The sequence below is a fragment of the Dipteris shenzhenensis genome, chromosome 25 (assembly GCF_047967505.1).
Source record: "Dipteris shenzhenensis isolate YYH24624 ecotype China chromosome 25, Dip_SZ_1.0, whole genome shotgun sequence".
Taxonomy (NCBI): Eukaryota; Viridiplantae; Streptophyta; class Polypodiopsida; order Gleicheniales; family Dipteridaceae; genus Dipteris; species Dipteris shenzhenensis.
Window position 1 is genome coordinate 16,498,170 of NC_141620.1, and position 20,090 is coordinate 16,518,259.

General features: G+C 44.0%; 1 protein-coding gene across 1 annotated transcript in view; it reads left to right on the forward strand.

The window, feature by feature from the left end:
- The window catches only part of EMB2804 (tubulin folding cofactor B), a 45,122-nt gene that overhangs the window by 21,575 nt on the left and 3,457 nt on the right, over positions 1 to 20,090 (forward strand). Inside the window, exon 5 of the mRNA XM_087396850.1 lies at positions 7,413 to 7,454. Within this exon, the coding sequence (XP_087252976.1) occupies positions 7,413 to 7,454 (42 nt within the window). The remainder of the gene's footprint in view (positions 1 to 7,412; positions 7,455 to 20,090) is intronic.

Consider the following 20,090-nt stretch of genomic DNA (forward strand, 5'->3'; position numbering starts at 1 on the left):
TTTTTTATAGTCCAACCAATATGTCTCTGCTGACAATAACCTTGCCTGTGCTAGGATGTTACAACCTGTATCCTTTGCTATGTGAGCTGTAGGCAATGAAAATGCAGTTGACTGCCGTATCTTCCAACTAATGCCTCAGCTGAGAGGGAACATGTGGTATGCCAAGGACCCAAACACTTGCATGTTTGAAGTCACAGGCTTTTGGCGTCTCCATGCTTCATAAGGAGTGATGGTCTTCAATGTCCATGTGGGTCCTCTACATTAATGTTCTATTTTTTTCCTCTGCGACTCCATCCTGTAGTGGAGTGAATGGCATTGTGCACTGATATGTCATGTCTCGGGCTGCTTAAAAAATCAGAAAATTCATGGGACATATGCTCACTCCCCCTGTCAGCATGGAGGGTCAAGAGCTTGTTTCCACTCTCATTCTCAGCCATGGCATTGTGCACTGATGTATTATGTCTCAGGCTACTAAAAAATCAGAAAATTTATCGGACATATGCTTACTCCCCCTGTCAGCATGGAGGGTCAAGAGCTTGTTTCCACTCTCATTCTCAGCCATGGCAAGAAAGTGCTTGAAACAAGAGAAGACATCAGACTTGGACTTATGTCTGGTAAAATCTTCCAGAAAGGTGACAAAGTATAAATAGCCCCCAAGTAGATGCAACTTGCTGGATGCACCAACAGTCCCTTCTTTTGAAAATGAGAACCGATGCATTTTCCCCAACATCACCAAACTTCCACAATTGAGATGTCCCAATCTCTTATGCCACAAGTGTGTATCTGAAATTGTAGATTTAGCAGCTGCATTTGCTTCTGTAATAAACAGCTTGTTTTTCATATGCATGGAGATGGTACAGCCCTTTGGAAAGTGTGCCAATAAGTACTATACAATTATCATGCCGGTTGTCATATACAGTACAATAATAACCGCAAAAAATTAGCCCTGAATCCATTTGTGGAGATGGCTGAGATAGAAATCAGGTTCTTTTTGATACTTGGAACATACAAAACTTCCAAAAGAGTAACTGCATCCCTTGACACTGAAGCGACTTGCACTTGGTCAATCCTTCCCACAGGATAAGATGCATTCTTTGCACAAGTGACAATAGCCCCTTGGGTGCATCACAAAAGGACTGAAATAGATTTATTCAGGATGTGATGTGCTCGGAAGCCCCACTATCAAAAAACCAATCGGACATAGAATGTGAAACTGGCAAAGCTGCATCTTACTTCAGCGGATTGGAGTGGCAAGTCACAACATATGCCCACTCATCAGGAGCCATTTGTGCTGCCTCATGGGCTGCAGGGACCTTTGTAACTGCAAGACCTTGCTGCTGCGCTTCTGACATTCAAAGATGTCATGTCCTGGCTTCGTGCAATAATTACAGCGCTTGACCATCAGCCAGGGTAGAATAGGATGAGGTACCAAAAGTAAGCTTGAGCTTGCTGAAATTCCTGCCTCCCTTGCCTTTGCCTTTGTGATCCATGGCAAAATCCTGATCTACATTAATGGAAGCAGCCCGTTTTGATGATCTGCTCCTCTTGCAAAAGTAGGGGAAACAAGCTGGTTTAAGGTGTAGTGGTTGGGGTTTCCCATGGCCACTAGCCTCAATGTCGTTAGCAAAACCTTGATATGAATCAGGTAGGCCATCTAATGTGGTGGACACCACCTGAGAATCTGGCACAATCTCATCAACATTGATGAGCTGCTTTGTGATGTCCTTGAGCTGTTGTGAGGTATGTTTCCATGCTGTTCCCCTAGTTCATCTTCACATTGTCTAACTACTTGCGCAAAAAGGCAACCCTGGCCTCATTCCGAATCACATATAGATTGCCTAAGTGTCCCATTCAGCCTTGGCTGTCTTGCAAGACCGAATGTGAGGTATCCAAGCAAGTCGTTGTTGGGCATTGCAAAATCCCCAAAAAGAAAGTGCTCTGCAAATGTCAAAGCCTCAAGGCTATCATTGCAATGAGGTGGCTGCCCCAGCCGTCCAAATATGTGATGGCAAAATCTGCAAATGTTAGGCCAAAAAATGATAGCAATGCTTTGCAAATGTTAATGCCAAATGGGCTGTTTAACACTGATCTAAATTCTCAAGTCTGTTCTTAAAATCTACCTACAAATAGACTGACTGCAAATCTGCAAATGTATGCCACCAAAACTTCGACCAACCTCAAATTCAAAGGCAAATGTTAGCTCAAAATCTGCTCAAGTGTTCTTGCAAGTGAAATGCCAAATGCACAACAAAAGTGCCGAAAGCTCAAATGTAACCTAGAAATTTAAGGATTGGGATCAGAAGTTGGATTCTGCACTTTGGGCATACATAACAGCTTTCAAAGTCAGTACTGGGATGACACCATTCAGGTTAGTTTACGGGATTGAGGCAATTATCCCTATGGAGTTTATTTTGCCCAGTTTATGGGTAGCGGCCGAGAAGATGAGCCCGAAAGGATCCGTGGGATTTCGGAAAGAGCAGCTGTTGCGTTTGGAAGATCGGATTAACAATCAGTATACGGCGCATCTCATCCAAGAGTAGAGACGTGTGTGGGTGAATTGCAATATCGAATTCAAGCTGTTCAAGAAAGGGGATTTGGTCCTCATATACAGCTCCAAGTTGGGAAGATTTCTGGGATCCCTGAAGCTACGATACAAGGGTGGCCTATTAGGGCCCAAGCTCAACATAGGACTAAATGTCCTAAGTGAACTAGGACTAGTGTCCCAAGTGGACTAGATGTCCTAATTTGGCCTAACTAGCCTACAAAGGCCCTACAAAGGCTAAGTGGCAACAGTACAGACTCTATTTTTGCCCCCCCTCTCTACTCTACCAATCTCTCAGCGTCCGCCTGCGCCTAAGCTCCCTAGCCAAAGGGGGCTTCTTCATCTCAGTCTTAGGCGACTACCTCACATGCTCGAGGTTTGACTCGTTCAAGCCTGGCATATGAGTCTTTCGTGTTCTCTCGGTCTTTGCGGCCGAAGCCTCATCCCTCCTCCCACGGGAGTTTTGGCGGTTGGGGCCTTGGAACTATCTTGATGTTCTGGACGACTACACCATCACCTTAGTGATGTCAGTCAGCCCTAGAAAGGGATTTCATTGGGGTGGTCGCAAGTGTTTTTTAAAGGCGAATTAGGTGCTCATTTGGGTTTGGGACAAAAGCTGCCAAACTTTGAAAACCTTTATCTTTTGATTGACAAATCTGAGTCGGGTCATGCAGCATATCAGATCAAATGGCAAGACATGATTTAGATATCTATCATGTTTATTGCACCATTTAGTAAAGTTACATGCATCCAAATAAGCGTTTCATGAAGATATGGCTGATTTTATCCACCAAGTTTAGAGCACGCTCGCCCACTTTAGGCAATTTCTCAAGGGTGAGGATGGAAGGATAGCCCAATTAGGAGCTTGTTTTTCAAGAGGGTCCTCCAAACAAAGAAGAATTATTGCAGTTGGGAGCCTTGTCTGTCCTCTTTGTGACTTTCAATATGGAGGAGCAGTGGATCCCCCTTCTCTTTGGCGTGAAGATGAGGGATCATATGTTTCTTATGATGGAGGAGTGGTCGGGACAGTAGGGGGAGCTGTGGATTACCCATGGACACAAGCCACTTTTTAGCTTGCTTTCTAGACGAGGCTTCGGTCTTGCAATAGCAATGACGTGAGGAGCAGCTTAGCCGGGCCACTGAATTAGTACGCTAGCCAATTAAGGGAGAGACCTCATTCTTGATGTAGTGGTCAGTGAAGGTGGGCACTCAGCCACTCATGCCTTTGGCGTGTTGTTGCAAGCCTCCATCAAAATCACAAAATCCGATCATGCACAAAAAGGCCTTGTTTGCCATTTCCACTCCTCCCCATGAGTTGGACCTTGGTGAGTTGGAACGTGGATGGATTGCATGATCGAGAACGTCAACAACAGCTGCAACGGTTGATTCTTCGTCATGAGCTGTAGTGGCTTTGGTGGGATGGACGATATACATTAGCTTGATCTAGGAGCACATGTTCTCAACTATAAACATCAGAGAACGGTGTCGCTCCTTGCTAGGAGGGGGTTGGAGGTTTGGTCCCCAATAGTGGGTAGGAATGGGGCTATTTGTATCTTACTAGTTCAGTCCTTGGCCCCCGATGTGTCCAATTAGGAAGAGCTCATAGGATGGTTTGGCTAGGCCTGAGGATGGGAGACTCTAGGATTGGGATCTTGAATGTTTATGCCCCTGCTTGTTGACAGCAAACGACCCTCTTTTTGGAGACGGTTTGCAGTTACAACGTTTACGGGATTAGAGTGGCCCGATCTGCTCGGACCCTCAGGAGATTTGAGATGACCACCACATTCTATCAATGGCTCTTATCAGAGTCAATCTGGACACACATTGCTTCATTGGTCTCTCTGAGCATAAACTGGCAAGTGGATGCTCTGTCCATTGATGAGAAGCTTTTGGAGGCTTTCAAGGTCCTCTCTCCATAGAAGTGTCCAAGCAAGGAAAGATTGATATCCTCTTAACATCATCTTTCTTCAGATGCTTTTGGGAGTGCAGCCACACTTTCTACATTTGGCCTTCTAGGAGATCTTCGATCCGGTTCACTTCCACAATCTCTAGTCGGGGGTGGATTTTTTTGATCCCAAAAGATGGAGACTGATTAAACATTTGATTATGGCGCCCTATCACCTTGCTGGATACCGCCTACAAGATCTTAGCCAAGATCTTGAATCTGCGTTTGTGGCCTCATTTTTGTTGACATCATTCATGACACTCAGACAAGTTTTGTTCAGGAATGTTGATGCTCTCACATGTCACGATTTTTCGCGCTGACCCACATTTTAAAGACTACAATTATCTTACCCTCTTTGATCTATTTTTTGCTCTCCAGGCAATGGGCCTCACCGAGATGCATCTCATGATACGCCCAAAGGAGTTACTAGACTTAGAGTTTGTAGTTGACATGACGCTTGTTGTGGAAAGCACAGAAATGAGGCTAGAGTGAGTTCGGGGAGCCCTTGAGTTGTACTATGTGGCATCCAAGGTAGGCCTTGGCTTTTTAGCAGAGCAGCAGATAGGCCCGATATTAGAGAGTGTGCGATGCAAGCTACTATATTGGAGCTTGGCCAAACCCTCATTAGGACGATGGCCCTTGTGGCCAATTAGGTCCTCTTAGCCACAGTTTTGTGCATAGCCTTGTGTTGGTGTTTTCATGGGGATGCATGGGGCAGCTCAGGCACTTGGTGCACAACTTCTTGCATCCAGGATCAGATGGTACCCAAAACACGAAAGCCAGGGTTGATTGGTAGATGGTGATTTTGCCTTCGGTAGAGGGAGGACTATGCATCATTGATCTAGAGATGCAAAGCAAATTCCTGTCGGGCAAGCTAGTAGTGCGTGGTCTCACCTCAAGACCAGAGCCTTGGAAGCTCTTGCTTAAGAGAGGGCTTCTCAAGAACACCTACCGTATGGGGGGCCAATGGCAGCAATCACGTACGGTGGTTCTTCTTAGAGGCTCCACTCATAGGGAAGGGTTCACCTTTGATGAGGAGCCTACATAGGGTTTGGTAGAGATTGTTTGGGGACTCATCTGCACTTGTCCATGATGCTGGGAGGAGTGGGAGTGACAGCCCCTTCCTTGGCATCCAGAGATTCGTGATTGGGAGGGACAAATGCTGGAGCAATGCACACACATTGGTTCGGCACAATGGGATAGTGGCCCAGCTAGTTCTTTTGGGGTATGGAGTTGCCTCCCTTGTGAGATGGAGACATATGTGAGAGCTCTCTCTCACCTACGACGGGCGGGTACGAGGTGAGTCGTGGTCAGTTGGCTTACATGGAACCTCAGCACCCCTGTGTGATGGTCTGGGTAGTTCTCTAGGAGAGTGGTTCCCTTGAGGATACAGTATGTGAGCCTTCTTTTCTATGCATTATAGACTGGGTCCAAGGTTTTCTGGGAGAGAGGGTCCCCTGGATTGAGGCTCAAGATGCGATCCCTATAGATATATCTATATCTATATCTATCTATCTATCTATATGTGTCTGCATGCGCATGCTCTCTCTCTCGCTCTCTCTCTCTCTCTCATGGGTACATAGTCATGGACAGAAAATGCGGCACACTATTTCATACACAAGGCTACTTGTCTTAGGTCCAGACTCATGAGGCCCTCCATGGGACCCATCCCTAGACAGCAAGAGATGAAAGACTGCTTCATAGAAGAACATGTATGACCATGACCCGGACTTCTAGACATGCTAGGTCAGCAAGAGACACATGCCTAGCCAACATTTGTCCCATTCGGGATATTGTCCTTGTGACAACTCGACATCATGCTACCTCAGAGTACACGGTATAGAGATGAGTCGTGGATGCCAACATCAGATCTCATATATTTTCTAGAGACATTGTTATTCTCAGTGGGACTATACAGAGTTCTCATGATTGACAACACATGATGCATGACACACGGCATGACATGATAAGATCCTTTGCTGCACATGGAGTCTTTCTTGTGTTTTTTGCACTAGCAACCTTTCTTTCTTTCAACCTCTCTCTCTCTCTCTCTCTCTCTCCACACACACACACACACACGCACGCACGCACGCACATCTACATCTACATCTACATCTTTCTCTCTCTCTCTCTATATATATATGTGTGTGTGTGTGTGTGTGTGTGTGTGTGCGTGCACATGCGTGGGCACATGTGTGTGCACATGCTTTGAAATACATGGATTTCACAAAAAAAAGTGTACATGCTTTGTGCTTTGAAAACAAATACATGTTATTTCTAAATGTTCCACCCTAGGGCAGATTCTTGGACAACGAAAATCTCAAAATGCTAAGTAAGACACACATAACTCCCCTATTGGTGCATATGAACATGTTTTATACTCGCTCTAAATTTTATCCTTTAGCAATGTTTCATATGGCCTAGTAGGCAAAGACGTACTAGTGCCTAGTAGGCAAAGACGTACTAGTTTCCAAACAGCGTTGATTTAACTTGAAAAATGAGCTTTGAAGTTCAGTCTTGGGAAACAGATCACCTCTTGTAGTAACAGGTTATAACTGGATGCAAAATAAAAGTGTGCAATTTGTAGAGCTGGGTTTTTGTGACAATACGTTTGAGAGCTGATCTTGAGGTGATAGATGTATCTACTTCTTGTTTATGAAATCTACGTAGCACATAGATGAAAGTATGTCATACTCATCAACAATATGCTACGAATTCTTCTTAAATAGTTAAAAAAATATAATTGTAATTGCTTTGCATGGAAGTTGCAAATTTTAGAAAACTTCTGAAATTGGCATGAATTTATGAACTCTCCAAATTCTAGAATAGATGATATTTTTGAACAAATGTTCGTAGATCAAATATCGTTTTCATTTTCAGTTTGATGTGTTGGGAAACATGCTTATAAGATTTTATTTTAGACAGATAGATGAAGATTTTATGGGACATGTTGCAGCTCTCATTCATGTGAGTAATTATCTCTATCTCATCCAAATGAAGAATTTTGTTTGTTTTTAGAGAATATTTCTTTGTTTGGAGAAAAAGGAAATTTGGTTGCATGTTGCTATGTTGCATCCATATTGCGCATACATAGCTTGTGCTATCATGCATTGCAATTTTTCATAAATCAACTTGTGTTACGTCTCTAAAGCATAAAAAAACTTGGCTCATGATGCAATATGTATATCATGCAAGGAGGTAAAAATGAAAGTGAAAGTTTCAACATTACACCATGTTAGAGAACCAACAATGGTGGGTCCTATAGCTCAAGTATGAAAATAGCTAATGGAGGGCATAATGCAACCTCTTTGCTCTAAGAGCGGAAAGAAAATGTCATAATCTTACAGCACCAACTAAAATATATGATCTATCTTGGCAAGTGTGAGAATGTGTAGTTCATCTATCCTGTAGCTTCTTGGAATCTATATAACCTCATGCTAAAGTTGTGACAACATTTATTCCAACTGCGTGAGATTAGAGTGATTAATACCTTGTTTCTCTGACATGGTATCAAAGCCTATATGTGAGTTTAGCCTATTTGCTTGCTACAGTAAGTTTTCTGTTTCAATTGTCTATGATTTTTAGAACCTATGATGACAACTTGCCCCCGTTCGTTTGATTACGGTTTCCACAACTATGCCTTCTACGACAATTCCAAATTTCGTGGGACAACTTATCCCATCTAGAAGGTGAAGATCCGTAGCCATGTAGTGGCTAGGAAGCTTTGGAAGATCACAACAAGGGTAGATCCGATGCTGACACGACCCTAGCACTCTTGAAACCTCTGATCTGCAAGCAAACACAAGAACACACCAAACGTGAGGAAACTGGTGAGAAAACTGATCAGGCTGCTCACCACCCAACCATTACATCTACGGGATACGATTCCGAATCAGGAGATGTCCCCTCCGAGCCACGAGTTGAGCTACTGGCACAAACTCCCAATCGGATCCTAACCAGCTTGGTGTCCCATACCACTAGGTGGCGCTGTGAAGCCTAGGATCTGTTGCTAGGCCTTGGGCTACGCTATGATGCAGGCGCGCGTCTGCGACTCAATCCAGGATTAGACCTAGCACCGGGGAACGAGACTTGCTCCCATCGGCTCTCTGAGAACTGAACCTTTGGGCCCTTATATAGACTCGGGCCCCAAGCGCCAAAAATAGCGAAGACCTCTAATTGGTTCGTACCCTTGCCACTCAACCCGAGAATCAAGCCTGCCTAGCTCCAAGCCTCCCCAAGCTACCTGAGCTAGTCTTGTATACCCAGTACACGTAAAATACCAATCCGTACACATGACATACTTCCCCTCCTCTAAGAACTCACTCCTGAGTTCGCTAAAAAACCCGGGAATGTCCTTTGGAGATTCTGTAATGTCTCCCATGTTGCATCCTCAACACGATCCTTCCACTTGATCTTGTATTCCGTGATAGTTCGATTATGAATCTGTCTTTCACGAAATTCAAGAATACTCTCAAGTTTGTGTGGAATAAAAGTCAAATTTGTAACTTCTATTATTTCTTGAGGAGAAACAAGTTGATCATCCGCATTCAGTAACTCTTTGAGTCTGCTGACATGAAACACTAGATGTACTTTGACATCAGGAGGCAATTCTAGTTTATATGCAACTGGTCCAATTCTTTTAATAACCTTGAACGGACCACAATATCTGGGGGATAACTTAGGAACCAAACCAGTACTTAGGCTCTTGGATTCCTTGGGAATACGCAAATTTACCATCGTTCCTTCAAAGAACTCTCTAGGTGAATGATGTCTATTAGCATAAAATTTGTCCCGATCTTAGGCACCTCTAATAGACTCCTTGGCAAACTGCAACATTTCTTGCATGTCTTGCAAGAATGTCTTTGCAGCATCATTTTGGATTCCCTTTAACCCAACCATAACTGGTGACTTAGGTTGAAACCCGTACATAAGCATAAAAGGACTGTAACCAGTACTCGAATGCTTTGCACTGTTATAAGCAAATTCTATCATAGGTCCTCGCTACTACTACCAATTCTTACCTTACTGGAAATCAAATTCGATTTTTTAACTCTTAAAAGAAATCCAGTCAGTCGGTTTCTTGATTCATTTATTAGTTGTGAATAGGCGTGTAGAATAGAAAATTCCCCCTCATTTCCGTGGGAATCTAATCCCAATAATTGGAAGGTAGATAATCTTCCCATGAAGACTGTCTCTTAGAAACATATGTCCGAAGCATATCTTCAACCAATTGGTTGACCTTCTCTGTACTGCCATCAGATTGTGCATGATCTGAGGAACTCATACTTAGAGTAGTTTCCAACTTCTACTATTCCAACTTCTCAAAGCATATCTTCAACCAACTGGTTGACCTTCTTTGTACTGCCATCAGATTGTGCATGATCTGAGGAACTCATACTTAGAGTAGTTTCCAACTTCTCAAAAACAAGTGTCCAGAAGTTACTTGTAAACTTTGAGTCCCTGTCGCTGACTATGTCAGAGGGCAAACCATACGGCTTAAACAAGTGGTCCACAAAATTGTGAGCCAGCTGAACAGCTGAGATGGTTGTTCTAGTAGGTAAGAATCTAGCGATTTTTGTCAGACGGTCGACTATGACCCAAATGGAGTCATGACCCTTGCGCGTTCTAGGCAAACCAGTAATAAAATCCATGGAAATACTTTTCCATTTATTACTTGGGTTTTGCAATGGCTGTAATAAACCCGCGCTTCTAAGGCGTTCTGCCTTAGTAGCCTGACAAATTAGGCAACCTACCACAGTTTTCAATAAATGCACGCATCTTAGGCCAATAGAAGGTATGTTTCACAAGAGACAGAGTCCGATGTATACCTGGATGTCCAGCACTAGGAGCATCATGACACTCCTAGTAAATCTTGGATCGGAGATCCGAAACATCTGGCACACATATTTTTCCATTTCGGAACAACAAGCCGTTCCTAATCATCCATTGACCTCCTGCCGCCTGTACTGTAGGTGGCACAATCCCTGAGTCCTGGTCAACCATGGAGCTCCCATCCTGGACTTTTTGCCAATAAGAACTGAAATGACTATCAGTTGCGCAAAGCCCTCTTAAGGATTGAAATAGGTTTGAGGATATTTTCGTAATTGACATAGCATTTACAAACTTGACTCGACTTAAGGCATCCGCCACACTATTCAACGAACCCTTTCTATAACGTATCTCAAAATCAAAATCTTGCATTAATTCTGAGCTGCTGGCACAAATTCCTAACCAGATCCTAACCAGCCTGGTGTCCCATACCACCAGGTGGCACTGTGAAGTCTGGGATCTGTTGCTAGGCTTTGGGCTATGCTATGATGTAGGCGCGCGTCCACGACTCAATCCAGGATTAGACCTAGCACTTGGGAACAAGACTTGCTCCCCTTATATAGACTCGGGCCCCAAGCGCCAAAAATAGCAAAGACCTCTAACTGGTTCGTACCCTTGCCACTCAACCCGAGAATCAAGCTTGCCTAGCTCTAAGCCTCCCCAGGCTACTTGAGCTAGTCTTGTGTACCCAGTACACGTCAGATACCAATTCGTGCACATGACAGATGCCCACGAACATCAAGGATGCTTCAGGAAAGTTATCATGGCTGTAGATCCAGACGAGTCAAAACATGGGAAGATAAAGATGTCCAAGCCCTTGCACGGACTCTGTTATTCCACATATTCAGACGGTTGATACGGAAGTTGAGGTGTGGACGGGCTCTGAAGGACTTTTATGAGGCGGACAACATGTCTAGGATCCTATCTCTCTAGCACCCATTGTTCAACATGAACATGGAGGAAGGGGATCACTTACAATGAAGGTGAAGGTGGTGAGAGATCAGCTTGCATCAGTTGGTCAGAAGGTGGACTCAAGCCAGTTGGCATTACGGCTACTTGGGATGTTTTCGGGGAGATTCAAAAGCTTTGTGAGTGCGGTGACAACAGGAGAGAGGAGTAGGCCTTAGAGAAGCTCTACGACAACATCAATAACAAGGCATTTTTGGCAAAAGACAAAGTCAATCCTTGCAAAGGGAAGGCTAAAAAAGACTCCAAGGGTGACAAGTCTAGGGATGTAGACAAGAAGAAAAGGGCCCATGACAAGAAGCGTTTGTACTATGATAAACTTGGCCACTTTGCAAAGGATTGCTGGAGTCTATGTCCAAGGATTGGAATCAACCAAACGTGACTACATCAGAGCTTACTTGGACATTGAACATTGCTCAGCTTTTGTAGTTAGTGAAGGCGGTATGTCGACAACGGAGCTTCACGACACATTGCCAACAAGAAGTCATGGTTCAAATCCATGGAGCTTGCACACCTATACTCGACGGTGACGGTGGGGGATAGCAGAACATGCCTTGTGAAGGTTGTTGGTAGCATTCCATCATAACAAACCCAGGCAATGACGAGGTAATCTCTGGTGTCCTTTATGTGCCTGCTCTTGTAAGAACTTGCTATCTATGAGTCATATGTCCAAGAACAAGATGAAGGTCGAGTTCGATGACAAGGAGGTTGTGGTACGATTCAAGGCAGCCGGAGAGATCGTGGCACAAGGAGTTGACGAGAATGGGTTGTACCGGATCAAAGCACTTTAGGTCCATAGTGAAAAAGGAGTCTTCAAGTTGTGGCATGAGAGATTCAGTCACATCAACCACAGGACATTGTTGGTGATCCAAAACTCAAAGATGTGGATGGAATTTCACCGATTGCAAGCAGCACGCATTAGGCCTGGAGGGCAACAACATTGGGAGTGATTCTCGAAGGAGGTGACATCAAGGGTCAAATCCAAACTGGAGTCGGAGCTCTCTGATATATGTGGGCCCATGTCAACAAACTCGTTTGCAGGTTCACTACTTTCTGACTTTTATTAATGATTGTAGCTGCATGATTTGGTACATAGTTGTTTCTGTACTCGTATGGTTGGCTGAATCATACGCGTATGAAATAATTATTCCGTATGCGTATGGTAGGGCCAATCATACTTGGTTATTTTTGGGAGGAAAAATGGGATTCCTTGACCTTTATGAAAATTTCTTGACTTTAAAATGAAAACAAGATTGAAGTTTGAAGTTGAAAGTTTTGTAGCTCTCTGTCAATCAAATGTGTACAATGTATATTTTCCTTTTTTTGTTGTTGGTAAAATTAGGGTCGCGTATGATTCCGCCCTAGGGGCTGATCCATACTCCAATCATACTTCTGTACCCGTATGCCGTATGTGTATGGTAACGTATGGGAAAAACTATGATTTGGTATACTGCTTGGCTAAGAAGTCTCAAGATTTGATAAATTCAAGGAGTGGAAGGCCAAGATAGAAAAGGAGTGAGCGAAGTTGTTGAAAACATTCCACATTGACAAGGGGGGAGTTTACTTTAGAAGCATCCGATGCTTTCTGTAAGAAACATGGAATCAAAAGACAACTAATTACAACCATACTTCTTAGCAGAACGGGGTTGTAGGGAGGGAAAACCGTGTGATAGTGGAAATGGGTGATCATGATGAGGGAGAAGCAACTCCCCGAGACGTATTGGGGTGAAGTGGTTAATACAACCATGCACATCTTGAACCGGTCAAGATGAAGGCAGTTGACGACAAAACTCCTTATGAAGTCTATTATGGTACATTTAGAGGTTTTTGGTTCTAATGCCTATGTACATGTGCATAAGGATGAAAGGACGAAGTTGGATTTCAAGAGTTGGAAGTGTATATTCATCGAGTACAGTGAGGAGTCGAAAGCATATTGTCTCTTTGACGCAGACAAAAGACAGATCCTCATTAGTGGGGACATTGTCTTCGAGGATGCAGGAGTCATGGTTGACTGAATTACCAGAGTCAAATTCTAGAGTAAGGAAATCTACACGCATTTTGAGAAATCCTACTGTGAACTATGCATTGGTGGCTCAGATTGATGAGCCAAGGACTTTTGAGGAGGTGAAAGATATACCAGAATGGTAAGAAGCCATGGAGGCTGAAATGGATGCTATTTTGAAGAATGACACTTGGGACTTGGTCGACAGACCTTTTAAGCAAGAGGCGATTAGTACTAAGTGGGTGTACAAAGTAAATTTCAAGTCCAGTGGGAGTTTGGATAAATAGAAAGCAGGGCTGGTGGTAAAGGGGTATGCTTAGGTAGAGGGTCTCGACTTGGATGAGACCGTTGCTTCTACAACTTGAATGGTGACCATAGTGATGGCCTTGGTTGCACATCGTGGGAGTTCCATCTTTCAAATGGGCATGAAATCTGTGTCTTGGAACGGAAAGCTGGAGGAGATACTATATGTGGATCAGCCTCAGGGTTTTCAAGCCACGCTTATCAAGTGTGCAGATTAAAGAAGGCTCTGTACGGGCTGATATAGGCCCCTCATTTGATGGATCGGGATTGGCCCACACTTGTGTCATTGAGAGGGGGTGTTAGAAGTCACTGACCCAACTGTGGGCACCCAAATGAGGAGGACAAGGGTCGATAGACTGTAAGGGGTTGGGGGGTACCTGAAAACCCATGCTTGCACAGCAAGTCTGCATCAGTACGGAGGGGTGGCTGCAGGGAGAAAGGACCTGGATTTGCCCTGATGGATCTGGACAGGTCTGCATGGCAGATGGCAGTATAAACAGGCTGGAACATGGGCTGCCAGGGCCTGTTTATAGTCCTGGCAGCAGTCGCCTATACCTGTGACCAAACCCTGGGTTAAACCAGGGTGTATGCAGTCGGTTGAGCAGCAAACCTGGTCGGTGGGCGTCAGCCGGTTCAGCAGCAGCCTAAGTTGGGTTCTAGGGGCTGGTTTCCAGCCTATATAAACTCCCCACACTTCATCACATTCACTGATTGCCAGGGCATATTTATAGCCTGGCAGCAAGCACCTATACCCACGACCTAACGCTGGGTTAAACCAGGGTGTATGCAGTCAATTGGGCAGCCCACCTGGTTGGTGGCATGGTGCATCAGCAGCCTCAGTCAGGTGGTGGGAGCTGGTTTCCAGCCTAAATATCAACCCGCCTACACTCTCCACACTTAACCCCAGTCACTGTATCCCTTCTACAAGGCAGCATGGACTTGGAGTGAGTTGGGGACTGTTCTACAGCAGAGATCTCAGAATTGTAATCATCTACATTACTGTTTGTTACCGAACACCTTGGCTGGAAGTTCTGTGCTCAGTTTTGAGCTTTTGTTCCCACTTTTGTGGATGAATAATGTCTGAGTTACTCTTTCTATTCTTTTCTCTTATCTTATCTATCTGTTGTGAGTGTGTCTAGAGTGATTGGAAAGGGTTCCTGGGATTATTCTGCTGTGTGAGGTTTGAGGGATTCATACCTTGTTTCTCTGACAGAGTCAATTGGAATGAAACGGCAAATCCCAAATTAAATGTCCCTCGGAAGACCAAAGGTCTTATGCATTTGGACTTAGTTGGTTATTTCACTCTCATAGACATGCTTATATGCATGTGTACACAGACATACCTTTGTTTGTGTAATGCAAATCGACCTTAAGACAATGCTCTTCACTCTTTAATGTGGATGCAATTGTTGACATATTGGAGATTTGTGAATCCTTTGTAGCCATGTACGTCCTACAATGTTGTGCTGAGTAAGCCAGAGAAACAAGGAGATCTTTCTTTCATTGACAATCTTTTAGTTCAGTAGACACAATGCTATGGTCTACACAGTGTGGGTGTGTGGATTTGTATTGTGAGAGCATATTTTTATACTATGGTCTACACCCACTGTTGGGCGCTGATGACGTCAGTGGGGATGTCATAGTAGCTAGTCCTTGCTATGCGTGATGGAGTTTATGGTTTTCAACCTTATGAGTGACTATCATGAGATTGAAACTGCACTATGTTGTGTTTTTAAGGGATGAGTTTGGGAATGTTCCTGGATTCATCTAGGTATAGGCTTAAGCATAGGTGCTTGTCAAAAGTATATTGGGAGAGGTAATTACAGCCTTGTATATATGCGATAGGTGCATTAATGATTGGGTACAAGTCACAATGTCAGCCACTTCAAAGTATGTAGATAAGTGGCATATGCTTTACTTCGGGAAAAGCAGATCAAAGCAAGACGGCTCCTTCTCAGGAGAGGTTTGTTTCTGCTACCAGTTCGGGTAAGGTGTTTCATGCTACCATCTCAGTGGAGGCCTATTACTCTTTTGGGCGCTTGCCACAAAATCCTAGCTAAAGTAATCAGCTTGCATTTGCAGCCCATGCTTCCAGATCTTATTCATGATACATAGATGTGCTTTATACATGGTAGAAGTACTTCTTATATATTTTCTCATTTTGGGAAGCTTTTGAGTGGGCTATTTAGAGCGGCCTGAAGATGACTATTCTACTCTTGGATTTTGAGAAAGCTTATGATAGGGTAGATTGAGGCTTTCTGGAGGGCACCTTTCTTTGCTTTGGGTTTTCACATGCATGGATTAGAGGGGTTTCCTCCTTATATAGATCAGCCCACAACCAGGTGCTTATTGGCGGGCTCAGGAGAGAGAGATTCCAGATTTCTAGATCAATCCGCTAGGGATGCCCTCTAGCTCCTTCTTCTTTTTTTGTTTGTGGTTGAAGCTATGAGTATCTACATTAGATCTCAAACTGGTATTTTTAGGCTGAGACTTTTCCTCAGACGGGACGAAGGTCTTCTAGGCAGTGAGTGAGCAGATGATACTACTATTTTTCTAGATGCCATGCCATATATGCTCACTTCTTTCAGGACAATCTTGATTTATTTTGCAATGTTGCGGGGGCTCACATCAATTGGCATAAATCCAATGGCTTTTGGATCAATGACAAGAATACCCCGGATTGGGGGAACATCGTTTCACTTGGATTCAGAGGGGTGTTCCCGTCAGGTATTTAGGATGCCAAGTCAGTATGGGAATCTCTCCATCACAATAGTTTGCTTCCGTGTTGGAGAGTATAAGGAGAAAGCTCCTCTTTTGGAGTTCGGCCAAGCTTGATCTTGCCTCCAGAGTATTGGTGGTTAAGCAGGTTTTGTTGGCTACGGTTTGGTTTGTATGTTCTTGCTAGGGCCGCTTAGGGATTGTATCACTCAGCTTAAGAGACGTGCAATGAACTTTTTATAAAGTGGACTTGATGGCTCAGCAGAGTGGCTTGGGAGACCTTGATTCTCCTTCTGCCTCTACCCACCCAGGAAGGGGTTCTCAACATCATAGATCTAGATTTACAATGCAGGGCCTTGCTTTACAAGATGGTGGCGAGGGGACTTATGCCTGGGAAGAGCCTTGGAGGAGTTCTGTATTCAAAGCATACAATCTTGTACATCTATTTCGGGAGGAGATTGGATGGACAGTACCAGATGGATTTTTACTTCAGCCCCACCTCAGGTCTCCTTCTTCCCCTCTTATGGCTGCTAGAAGGGCTGGGCTAACTTTAGGAGTACCCTTCAGAGAGTACCCCCTTCCTCTCGTGAAGAGATAGATAGGCAGCCTGCCATGTGGAATAATAGCATACTTGATGAGCTTGGCAGAACACGTGGTACCTCTCAGCAGATATCGTGGTCTAGGTGGGAGAGGGGTCCTGCCTCTACTGTGGGATCTTGGAAAGCTTTCAAAAAGCATCCAAAGGACCGTAAGGCTCAATTAGTAAGCAATCTCAAAGGGAGTGCAAGTAGAATTCAGCAGATTGATGCCGCCATTCTAATGGATTGGATGAACTCACATGGTATGCCTATTTTATGTTCCACTTGGATGGGCGCTTTCGCGAGATCGAGCATTCCTCTACAGGTTATTGCATTTTGTGGTGCAGATGAGGATGCCTTGGTTTCTGATGTCATTGTGCGAGGCAGTTTGACTGAAGATGTTTTATTAGAGGTTGCATTTCAGCTTGTCAGGATTGTTGGTCTTGTGGAGCATGGTTCAGAGTGGTATATGGACTCTCACCCATGTCTTATAACCTTGGGTGTTTGGAGATTGTGGCTTTATGGGGGTGTTCCCATAAATTCTTGCATTGGGATCCCGGGGAGTGGGAGTGGGTTGATGAAGGGCACCGAGAGAAGATCCTCCCCTTCTTTTGTTACACTATGAGTAATACCCAGGAGGTTTTAGCTGAGTTGTAGAGGTTGGAGGCCCTTCAGAGCTCCCCATTTGAGATTTATGTTGACATGCATAAGAACTTTTGGAAGCGACTCTGGAACCCATAAGGAATTAGGAAAATCACTCTCTTCTTTTGGCTTTTTATTCATGGTGGGATTGCAGTGAACCTGATGAGATCCAGGTTCAGAGCCGACCCTACTTGTTTTCGTTGCCTTTCTGCTGTGGAGTCAGTTAAGCATTGCTTAGGGGATTGCAGATAGGCCAGGATTATTTGGAAGGGGGGATAGCCAGGATTTTCAGTACTTGTATTTGTCTTCATAAGAAAGTGGCAGGCTGCAGCTGACAAAGAGCTCAGAGTCTTCACCCTTGGCTATCTATCAGGGCAGCAAGGAGGACGGATCAAAGGGGAGCTTGTGCCTCACAATAGGCTGCCTCCAGAGCAGCAAGGAGGTCAAGATTCCTGGTCAAGCACTGCCTTACTTGTGGCTGTCCGGGAGGATCATCCTGAAGGTGTGTTTGTTGGGCAACACGACGAGGCCCAATAAGCTCATAGGGAGCATGTAGGCCAAGTGTTTTGAAGTGCCACAGAGGTACGAGAACAGTGTTTTGTGCCTTCAAGGGTTCACATCTAGCCAGAACTTTGCTGGGAGAGGGTGGCACACTGAACATATCTATTTTTCTAAATTTTGTCCATCTTGGACGGAAATATATATTTGGTGGTTCTACATCTCTCTTGTGCATTGTCCACTTACTTGCTGTATGCATAATTAAGTACACATTAAGGAAATAAATTTACCAAGTATACCATTGTGTGAGTTCTTGGGCTACATAACTAACTCTGGGGTTAGGGTTTCTGCTGCATTGTTTACTCTAACATGGTATCAGAGCGTTGACCGAAGTTTACAAGCGGTGAAGCTTGAAGGTGTGGACCTTGGGAAGGATGACCTTGATTCAAAGATTGAGGGAATCATCTTGTATTTTTGAAGGACTAGTGCCCTTGCGAGAAGGAGAGTGACTCAGATTCAGGTAGTGTACGACTTTCTATCTCTAGATGGCGCAAATTACCCATTATAAAAGATGAAAGTCCGGAGCCATTTGGTGTTGGGGTTGACATGGGAGATTGCGATGGGAGTTGAGTTAGTGCCTCGGCCCAGTTTGTCTCCAGCCACTGCAATTGCAGTGGGGGTTATTAATAGTACTGGCAGATCCTATTTTAGTCAGAGATTGGTTGATGCATGATGCGGAGGCCTTGTCTATTATCATTGGCACCGCGACTGATGTGGTATTTCCTCACATTCAGACGATGGACACTCGCTTTGCCACGCGGACCATATTGAAGAATATGTATAAGGTGAATAACCACGTGAGGATTCTCGACCTTGAGACAGAGTTGTATGGCATGAGTATGGAGGAAGGGGATATAGTACATGACCACGCCACTAAAATGAAGGTGTTTAGGGACAAACTCTCATCATTTTATGAAGTGATGTATTTGACAATGATGGCTAGGCTTCTGCTTAGTTTGTTTCCCATGAGCTATAAAAGCTTCATCACAATGATGATAGTAGGGTAGAGTGTGGCGCCTGCTGCTCGGCACCTGGTGACGTTTGAGGAATCACTGCTATTGCTTTTGCAAGAGGAAGCTTGAGAACTGAAATGTGAAGGATTCAATAAAGGCAAGGCCTTTTATGCCAAAGAGAAAGGCAAGGGCAAGTGTGACGACAGCAAGCCCAAGAAGAAGGTTGTTAAATCAGATGACTTGAAGCTAATGATAGATTTTACTGTTTAAGAGGATGCAATAGTGCCAATTAGTATTTTCTCCTTGCTAGGCACAATGTCCTACAACTACTTACCAACCAAAGTTTTTCTAACCCCCAAAGACCAAAACGAAAGTAGCTGCCTTCCAACTTGTCTTTGACCTCATTGTGCCAAATATTTTGCACGCAAAGACATGATGGCAAACCACACATATAAAAAAGACAACCCCAAATGTGTGTATCAAAGGATGGCAAACTCAGGCATAATAATGCACTTGTGACTGCTGTCACAAAAGTAAATGCTCCAAATGTGTGCATGCTTGGAAGTCATTGAAAGATTGGAAAGTGATCTACAATGAATTGTGACTGCAAATGAAAGAGACAACCCCAAATGTGTGTATGAAAAGGACGGCAAACTCAGGCACAATCAATGCTGGGAATTGTACTTGTGACTGCTGCCACAAAAAACAAGTAAATGCTCCAAATGTGTGGATGCTTGGAAGTGATTGAAAGATTGGAAAGTGATCTACAATGAATTGCGAATGCACATGTATTCACCTCAAAATGGAAGGCAAATGCACCAAAATATGTCGTACAGTTTATCCCAAACTGTATATCACTAGAATGTGCCAAAATCTGCAGGACAAACTAGCAGTTAACTTTCCTTGAAATGTGTATTCAGCTCAAATCAGTCTAAAAGTCAGCACAGACTGTTATGATGTCTACAATTTTTTTTATTTTCGCAAAATGTGCAGTATACAAGAGCTACATTAGCTCAAAACTAGTACAAAACCAGCACCAACTGTCAAAGATATC